The sequence below is a fragment of the Salvelinus sp. IW2-2015 genome, unplaced genomic scaffold, assembly GCF_002910315.2.
Source record: "Salvelinus sp. IW2-2015 unplaced genomic scaffold, ASM291031v2 Un_scaffold2204, whole genome shotgun sequence".
In the NCBI taxonomy this organism is placed as follows: Eukaryota; Metazoa; Chordata; class Actinopteri; order Salmoniformes; family Salmonidae; genus Salvelinus; species Salvelinus sp. IW2-2015.
The window spans coordinates 43,495-53,547 of record NW_019943534.1 but is presented as its reverse complement, the minus strand read 5'-3'; the positions used below and the strand labels follow the sequence as shown (position 1 = coordinate 53,547).

The following is a 10,053-nucleotide window of genomic DNA, read 5'->3' as shown; positions in this document are numbered from 1 at the left end:
TGTCTGTCTCCCTGTATCCTCATGACAACATGTCTGTCTCCCTGTATCCTCATGACAACCTGTCTGTCTCCCTGTATCTTCATGACAACCTGTCTGTCTCTCTCTATCCTCTCAAGCTGTGCATATCCTTTAATAAAAATACCTAAACACAGTAGTGGGTTAGTCACATTCTACACTGTTATAACAAAACCCAACTCAATGAAATGCACTTGAAATAGAGGTCGACTTGACATCGTACATTTGTCAACTGTTAGCTTACAATGTTATGACTAATTAATAGATTATGCACCCCACTATTCATGACAACAAATGCTTGATGTGGTGTTAGCCAGACATTTCAAAGGAGTGAAAGAAACATTTCAACGCCAGCTCAGTATCTGTGAATCTCTGCCCAKGGCAGAGGCTGTTGTTAATGAGAGCTTCCTGCTACCTCATTCTTTGTTTCCTGTTGCAGCCCGGGCTTTGGGCTCTGGCCCCTGCTCAGAGAATCCCTTATCTGTCTGACCGACACAATAGGATAGAGTTCAGATATCTAAAAGAGGGAGAGAGAGAGGGAGAAAGTTTCCAAGTTGGAAATTCCAGAGTAGCCTATTCACGCCCAGGCAGTGTCATAACGATGAATTCCGGTCTGTGGCCGTTGTTGAAGTGTGGGTTGGTGTATATATATGTGTATGCACAGAGTACCAGAGAGCAGTATCATTTCATCCACTGGATAAGACTAGAAACATATCCTTTAGAGATTTACCTGCAAAAGAGCATCACATTTAAAAAAGTACAATGGTAAGTACTGTTGAGAGAATTGGTTTATGCCTTAAAATTAAGATGCATTAGTTAGCTTGTATACATTTCAGACAGCCAATGCATTTCTCAGTCAGTAAAGTATGGCTTGATGTTGTCTCCACAGGACTTCTGCTCTGCATCACAGCAAGCCAGAAGCCCCAGCTCATGGATCACCCTCTTCCTCCTGTACTCAAGTAAGAAACACATTTCAAAAGATCTATGCATTTCTAAAATCCCATTCATGTAAACTCATTCATGTACTGTATGTCAATATTGACCTTTTTTTTATATGTCATTCCTCAGTTGTCACCATGTGCAGTAGAGTAGAGGGCTGGTCCTACCATCACTCCAACAAAACTATGAACTGGGACACTGCTAGAAAGTGGTGCACGGAGCACTACACTGACATGGTGGCCATCCAGAACCGTGGAGAGATCTCCCACCTTAACAGCATCCTGCCCAGGCAGACCAACTATTACTGGATAGGGATCCGTAAGGTGGACGACGTGTGGACCTGGGTGGGGACCAATAAGACCCTGACTAAAGAGGCAGARAACTGGGCAGAYGGAGAACCCAACAACGGGGGGAACAACGAGGACTGTGTGGAGATGTACATCAAGAGAGRGAAGGACACAGGGAAGTGGAACGACGAGACRTGTATGAAGAAGAARACGGCTCTGTGCTTCACAGCCTCGTGTCAGAGCGACTCATGTTACCATGGAGAGTGTGTGGAGACCATCAACAGCCACCRCTGTAAATGCTTTGAGGGCTTCTACGGAGAGCAGTGTGAACACGGTAAGCAAGCCAGGATGATATAGTCCAATAATCTAATACAGGCAGTATGAAACCAACTGCATTGTGCTATCACATTCAAAGTTCTCTTAAATGTAACTCCTTGCCTGTTTTCCTTTGTCGGCAGTTGTTGAATGTAAGATGGAGGAGGTCACTGTCCCTGCTAAAGSCAGTGTCAGTTGCTCTCACCCCAATGGGAATTTCTCCTTTGACTCGACGTGTCAGTATTCCTGTGAAGAGGGGTACCGACTGAGCAGCTCCGGGCCTGTGAGATGCACAGCCTCAGAATCATGGTCGGAACAGCCTCCCACCTGTGAATGTAAGTATATACTCTTATTAACCTTATAAATAAAGTGTTCTGGAAAGACTAATAAGAGAATAAAATAACAGCTACCATTTGTTGTAAACTTTTGATTTGTACTTTCTTTGAATTACTTCAGTGTCTTGCTATCGGTCTTTATAACAGTATGACAGCTTAGACCTCCTGTATTTCAGTTGTTGTGTATCTTGAGTAATGTCTTCATCGTGGCACATTTAGTCATGTATTGCTATCTGCCCTCTCCTTCTCAGTGGTCTTATGCAGTGAGCTGTATGAACCWGKGAAGGGTTCCATGGCCTGCTCCCATCCCCTGGGCTCCTTCAGCTACCTGTCCACCTGTASCTTTACCTGTGAGGAGGGCTATGAGAGGCTGGCCTCCAGCTCTGCTACCCTGCAGTGTGGAGCCTCGGGACAGTGGAACGACTCACAGCCGCAGTGTGTTGGTGTGTACAGGTTCTGCATATCTGTAAACCTAGCCCCCATAACATGTTACATCAACTGTAGTTGCTATAAATATATGAATGACAGGACATTTTACATTCAGAAATATCTAGGAGGACAAATATAGTTTGTAATTGTATGACAGTCTAGAATTGTCTCTGGACACAGACTGACCACTGCACCACTATTCACTCTGTCTTGCAGCTGTAAGCTGCCCTACCCTCCAGCAGCCACAGGATGGCGCTATCAGCTGTGGAGAAGACTTCAACTATGGAAGTAGCTGTAACTTTAGCTGCTCTGAGGGTTATCTCCTCAAGGGGGCGATCACGGTGTCCTGCACATCAGCTGCTGAGTGGAGTGAGGAGATACCACACTGTGAAGGTAAGGACAAACTTTTTTGCATCTTTAAAATAGACCTGATTTAAACCATTGTCTATATTGACAAGAGTTTTTAAACAAATTAATACAATGTCTTTATTGACAAKAATTTTTWAATCAATTTAAWCCAATGTATTTATTGACAAAATAGACATATGACCACTCTATCAATGGAAAAACATGTCCTCAAAGATGGCGAGAACAGGTGGGACCATTCTAGCCAATGAGAGGGCAGAGATGCCTGTGAACAACAGACCATAGAAATATGTGTTTTATTTTATTGTATTTAACCATTATTTAACTAGGCAAGTCAATTAAGAACAAATTCTTATTTAAAATGACGAGCTACCAAAAGGCAAAAGGCCTCCTGCGGGGACCGGGGCTGGAATTAAAAAACTAATAAATTCAGTAAAAATGTAGGACAAAACACACATCACGACAAGATAGACAACACAACACTACATAAAGAGAGACCTAAGACAACAACACAGCATGGTACAGTAGCAACACAATATAACAACATGGCAGCAGCACAACATGGTAGCAGTACAAAACAGGGTACAAACATTATTGGGCACATACAACAGCACAAAGGGCAAGAAGGTAGAGACAACAATACATCATGCAAAGCAGCCACAACTGTCAGTAAGAGTGTCCACGACTGATCCTTTGAATTAAGATATTGAGATAAAACTGTTCAGTTTGAGTGTTTGTTGCAGCTCGTTCCAGTCGCTAGCTGCAGCGAACTGAAAAGACGAGCAATCCAGGGATGTGTGCTTTGGGGACCTTTAACAGAATGTGACTGACTGAACGGGGGTTGTATGTGGAGGATGAGGGCTGCAGTAGATATCTCAGATAGGGGGAAGTGAGGCCTAAGAGGGTTTTATAAATARGCATCAACCAGTGGGTCTTGTGACAGGTTTACAGAGATGACCAGTTGACAGAGGAGTATAGAGTGCAGTGATGTGTCCTATAAGGAGCATTGGAGGCAAATCTGATGGCCAATGTTAAAGAACATCTAGCCATTCGAGAGCACCCTTACCTGCCGATCTATAAATGTGTCTCCGTAATTTAGCATGGGTAGGATGGTCATCTGAATCAGGGTTAGTTTGGCAGCTGGGGTGAAAGAGGAGGTTACAATAGAGGAAACCAAGTCTAGATAGAGGACTCATCTCTGTATCTGTGCATTATAAGAGTCTGTGACAGCATTGACACATTTAGTCATGTATTGCGTCTGCCCTCTCCTCCTCAGTGGTCTTATGCAGTGAGCTGTATGAACCTGGGAAGGGATCCATGGCCTGCTCCCATCCCCTGGGCTCCTTCACTACCTGTCCACCTGTAGCTTTACCTGTGAGGAGGGCTATGAGAGGCTGGCCTCCAGCTCTGCTACCCTGCAGTGTGGAGCCTCGGGACAGTGGAACGACTCACAGCCGCAGTGTGTTGGTGTGTACAGGTTCTGCATATCTGTAAACGTAGCCCCCATAACATGTTACATCAACTGTAGTTGCTATATATATGAATGACACAGGACTTTTCATTCAGAAATATCTAGGAGGACAAATAGAGTTTTGTAATTGTTGACAGTCTAGAATTGTCTCTGGACACAGACTGACCACTGCACCACTATTCACTCTGTCTTGCAGCTGTAAGCTGCCCTACCCTCCAGCAGCCACAGGATGGCGCTATCAGCTGTGGAGAAGACTTCACCTATGGAGCAGCTGTAACTTTAGCTGCTCTGAGGGTTATCTCCTCAAGGGGCGATCACGGTGACCTGCACATCAGCTGCTGAGTGGAGTGAGGAGATACCACACTGTGAAGGTAAGACAAAACTGTTTTGCATCTTTAAAATAGACCTGATTTAAACCATTGTCTATATTGACAAGAGTTTTTAAACCGATGTCTTTATTGACTAGATAGACATATACCACTCTAACAATGGAAATACATGTCCTCAAAGATGCAAGGCAGGCGGGAGGAGGCGAGAATGTTGAAGTATTACATTTCCTTCTTTCATTGGCGATTGTTCACAACTCATAGAATCCCCACCAAGGTGACTACTTGAAACGGGTGGAGACCTTCAATGGCAATCTCCCTGCTAAAAGGCTTATATCAATGACTAGTCCCCCATCTATCTCTATGACAACATCATTTTTATCAAAGTTGCTGAAATGCCACGTGCGTCCACTTATATCAGTGCATTCGTAAAACGAAATGTATTTATTTAACTAGGAAAGTCAGTTAAGAACAATTTCTTATTTACAATGACAGCCTACCCCGGACAACACTGGGCCAATTGTGTGCCAGCTGTGATGCAGCCTGGATATGAACCAGGGACTGCAGTGACGCCTCTTGCATTGAGATGCAGTGCATTAGACCGCTGCGCCACTCGGGAGCCTCAAACTACCAGGGCCATAAACATAACCATTACGAAACCTCTATTCAATCAAATAAGCCTCACGTAGCAAGTTAGCAATGACATTTTTGTTGTTGACCAAATTCGACACCATCTCATTGACCTTCATACGAAAATTCCTCACTTCAGGGGCTTATTTTCATGGACAGATTTTGGGCTGAGTAAAACCTCTCACTTCGCCTCTTCCTCTCCTGTTTAATCTCAGTCAATTTACACATTTACACACAATACTAAAACAGTATAGACTGAGTTTAAATGGAGAGAAAGAGGTGAAGTGAGAGGTTTWACTCAGCRCGAYTGTACAAAATATTAAGAACACCTGCTCTTTCCATGACAACGACTGACCAGGTGAATCCAGGTGAACGCTATGATCACTTATTGATGTCACTTGTTAAATCAACTTCAATCAGTGTAGATGAAGGGGAGGAAACAGGTTAAATAAGGATTTTTAAGCCTTAAGACAATTGGATTGTGTGAGACACAATCAAACAGAATATTCTGTGAGACACAGCCAAATTGAAATTCTGTGAGACAACCAAACTGGATATTCGCTGGTCATCAGGACAAAGTATGTCTTATGTAGRGGTTATAAAGGCTTTATGAATGCATCATGAATGCATATCCTACATAAGGGGGCTACCAAAATACGAWRWTTTTTTGAGAGGGTTGTAGTCAGTGATGTGACCGATCAGTTGATTCAGATTGTTTGACTGTTTTCCTCTGTTGTTTCTTGTTTCCTCCAGCCACACCTGAGCCTCCATTGYACCCCACTATCCTAGGCCTGGCAGCAGGGGGCGCTGTGTCATTATCTGGCCTGTCTCTGGCRGCATGGCTCCTCAAACGAATCAGACAGAAAGGTAAACACAGAAGAAGGCCKTTATCTTRTCCACTCACAGTCATTGGCTAGGAATAAGAAAGWCATAAGAAATTCAAAAACATCCCTGTTTCATAACACAGATTTGATTCAGAATGGCTATTTCTTACTTGACAATATTCATCAATATGCTCTTCATTGCCTCCTTCCAGCTAACAAGTTTGATCTGAACAGCACCTCAGACATGAGGAAACCTTTACAGACCTACAGGAACAGCATCGACAGCCTCATATAGAGACCAACAACAGTAACAGCAGGACAACAGCAGGAACAACTGCAGGAACAGGCTGGCTCTGTTTTCAAAGAAGATCTGCTGGTCACACCTGGATCACGTTCCTCAGTATTGTAATGTAGTAGGTTAGATAGCCTTGAATCGTCTGACTGGGAGAGAGGTGCTACGTTGAGTATACAGAATCATCTGTTCTCATGATGGTCCTACAGAAAATGTATTTTTTCTCCCTAAGGGATGTTTTAGTATTGAACAAATTGTTCACCACTGGCTGGTATATGACCACAAGTGGCCAAATTTCTTATGATACTGATTTTGACAGCTATTTTATACAAACTACAGAAAGTTGTATATTGTATTCCCCTGTATAATTATTTGTATTATCAATAATATATTGTTATGATTTTACAAAACGTGAAATCAATGCCTTTCAGTATTTAAGTTTTATTTATTTTTAAACCACAGTCTGTGTGTTACAGAATTAATTTGATATTGAAAAAGTGTTTTTAATATAATAACGTTTCAAACATTGTCAATAATGTTCTTATTTTTTCCATTATTTTCTGTCCGATGCTTTTTATAATAGCGGCAAAAAATAGTCCATGGCTATTTGAGTTCAAATGTACCACAGAAGCAAAATTAACTCAAATACACCAGTAGAATAAGAATAGGTGGAGTGGCACGAAAGGATCCCAAGAGGGCTTCCTTCTTTTAAGCCCCCCCCCCCCTCCCCCCTTGGTTATTTAGCAACCTCTGACATTTTCCCAGGAAGCCCAAATCCCTACAACTGGCAAAATCCCTCAGAATGATCTCAAACTGTGTCTTCTAATAAACAATCAAATAAACACAGACTACCCCTTGCAAATCAGGAAACTCTTGGGTATGTTGTGTCGACTGTCATGACAATTGCTTCACAGAAACCTGGTAAAATGATGTTTGTAGGTGCTAGCCACTAAATGGCTCTGAATTCACTGTCAGCATGCAGTCAAAGCTGTAACCACACAGAGCACAGTCTGAAGATGGGCAGAAACTGCTTCTCCTATAGAAATCCCGATAACACTCAGGCGATGTCATGGCAATGTTGGCAGGCTAAGCTCATACGTAGAAGCACATCATCGGGTCTAACGGTCTTCTCGCCAGTGGTGGAAAAAGTATTTGTCATACTTGAGTAAAAGTAAACATACCTTAATAGAAAATGATCAAGTAAAAGTGAAAGTCACCGAGTGAAATACTTGTAAAAGTCAACAGTATTTGGTTTTAAAATATACTTAAGTATCAAAAGTACTGTAATTGCTAAATACACTAAATACACTGTATTCAAAGTAAAAGTACAAGTATAAATAATTTCAAATTCCTTATATTAAGCAAAGCAGACAAACACATTTTCTTATTTACAGATAGCCAGGGGCTCAATCCAACACTCAGACATCCTTTACAAAGGAAGCATGTGCTTAGTGAGTCTGCCAGACCAGAGGCAGTAGGGATGACCAGGGATGTTCTCTTGATAAGTGTGTGAATTGGACCATTATCCTGTTCAAGCATTCAAAATGTAACAAGTACTTTTGGGTGTCAGGGAAAATGTATGGAGTAATAAGTACAACATTTTCTTTAGGAATGTAGTGGAGTAAAAGTCGAAGTTGTCAAAAATATAAATAGTAAAGTAAAGTACAGATACCACAAAAAACTACTTAAGTAGTACTTGAAAGTATTTTTGCTTAAGTACTTTACACGACTGCTTCTCGCACCGAACCTGAGCATGTGTAGGCCATCAAATCAAAGGCGCTTCTTCAATATAAAGTTGTTTTTGATGAAAATGAAAACATGTCAGTTTGTAACTTTCACGAGGTTGGAGTAATAACATCGTCATCTACTTATTTTTAAGTCTCTCGTTGACTTTTCAAACTCCGGTCTGGTCTGCTTAGTCTGTTTCGCAAGCGTTCCTGGAAGTCTGGCGATGTTGTGCCTCTGGGTTTAGAAACTCTGTGCTATAACCACTTTTGGAGRCAACTAGTGCTCTCAAATCATGTCGACAGCAAATGGGAGTTGTATTCATAACATTGCTAACTTAGCTAGCTAACATACATTTGAGAACAAGTTATATTATATTAATTGGCTAGCTAGCGTTAGCAACGTTTGGTGGTCAATGAGACTGAGAGTTAGGAAACCAGCAGATAATGTAACAAAAGTATAATTTCGAATTAGAAAAAAATACTCCAACAGGCATGATTTAAAAAAAAATAATAGCCCTAACTGGCTTTCATGGGATTTAAACTTGAGCTCAACTTGTCTGAGGTGTTGGACTCGATGACATTTCCTATCCATTGGAGTGCTGCAATTGCTTGCCCAAAATTCGGGGCTTAGCGAAGGGTCAATTGGCACCCGTAACGTTTCAGGCAAGGGYKCAGCGTTCTGTAGCCTCGTACGAACCGTCCTGATCTCGCGAACTTACAACCGAATGTAAGCTCACGAGGTCTGGATGGTTCGTACAAGGCTAAGGGTTCCGTTCTAGAGGCACAGTTTAGACTTCCCCTACAGCTTTGACCTGGTACTGCAGTTTAACTGAGGCTCGGCCCAGAAAGAATTTCCATAGACGGCCCCACAGAGAAGTAGGATTTGAAAATTGCTAATAAGACACTAGTCATCACCTTTATGCACAAAACATCCGTTGAATTATTKAAATAATTGTCGCTGAGACCGATTTGTTTTTCATCACTCACAGCCGAAGATATTAAAATGTTATATTCATCCAATGTCTGCCATGTTTTTGGATGATGTCGCTGCTTGCGTAGCTCCCTGTGCGTAGCTCCCTGTGCGTAGCTCCCTGTGCGTAGCTCCCTGTGCGCTCTGAGTGCTAGTGCAAAATTATTGACTATTATTATTATTTGTGCCCTGGTCCTATAAGAGCTCTTTGTCACTGTCAAAAGTCTAGGTGATGCGGGTAAGGCGGAGTCAGGCGCAGGACACTCTGAGTGCTAGTGCGCATGTGATACTGGTCCATATAATTCGGATGCAACCCGGATATAGACGGTCCATGAATCACCATATGTGAACATGAGTAGATTACCTTGAAAATAACTGGACTCGTTCCATCAGTATTCCAATGACTTAGTTCAGTGGTTCCCAAACTTGTTATAGTCCCGTACCCCTTCAAACATTCAACCTCCAGCTGTGTACCCCCTCTAGCACCAGGGTCAGCTGCATTCTCCAGTCCTTATTATGCCTCAGTGGCTTCAGGTTGTCAAGGGCTTGCCTTCTTTTTTTTTTTTTTTTTTAATGTTTTATTTAACCAGGCATGTCAGCTATGAACAAATTSTTATARACGATGACGGCCTGCCCCGGGCCAAACCCGGGGCGACGCTGGGCCAATTGTGCACCACCCTATGGGACTCCCAATCACGGCCGGATGTGATGCAGCCTGGATGTATTCACAAAGCATCTCAGAACAGAAGTGCTGAACTAGAATCAGTTTAACTTTTAGATAATGAATAAGATGACCGGTGGGGACCTGATACTAGGAACAGTACTCCTGTTCTGAAATACGTTGTGGATACGAGAGAGGGGAGGGGGGGGGGGGGGTCACTATCAACACTGCAACACAATGGTACGCTCCATGCTGTCAGCACAGACGCTTGTTCCTGTCTGGTGGGAGACTGGAGACTGACTCAGGTCTTTAGAGGGGTTGTGTCTGGGTCATTTCCACATGCGGTACCATGACCTCATGACCTCAGGCCCTATACTACTGTGTATAAGCTGTACGTTTCTGTTATGAATAGTTTGTATCTCATTTCTCAGCTCATTATTTTCAACATTTATTTATCTTCTCGTCA

The 10,053-nt window shown here is 42.5% G+C and overlaps 1 protein-coding gene across 1 annotated transcript in view; it reads left to right on the top strand.

Moving 5' to 3' along the window:
- The first annotated feature begins 673 nt into the window (after positions 1–673).
- Positions 674–10,053, top strand: part of LOC112073276 (P-selectin-like) — a 50,713-nt gene continuing 41,333 nt past the window's right edge. Inside the window, 12 exon segments of the mRNA XM_070440087.1 lie at positions 674–780; positions 905–974; positions 1,084–1,575; positions 1,700–1,891; positions 2,143–2,334; positions 2,537–2,713; positions 3,963–4,031; positions 4,034–4,153; positions 4,354–4,422; positions 4,425–4,466; positions 4,469–4,528; positions 5,867–5,980. Coding sequence (XP_070296188.1) covers positions 778–780; positions 905–974; positions 1,084–1,575; positions 1,700–1,891; positions 2,143–2,334; positions 2,537–2,713; positions 3,963–4,031; positions 4,034–4,153; positions 4,354–4,422; positions 4,425–4,466; positions 4,469–4,528; positions 5,867–5,980 — 1,600 coding nt within the window. The 5' untranslated portion in view covers positions 674–777.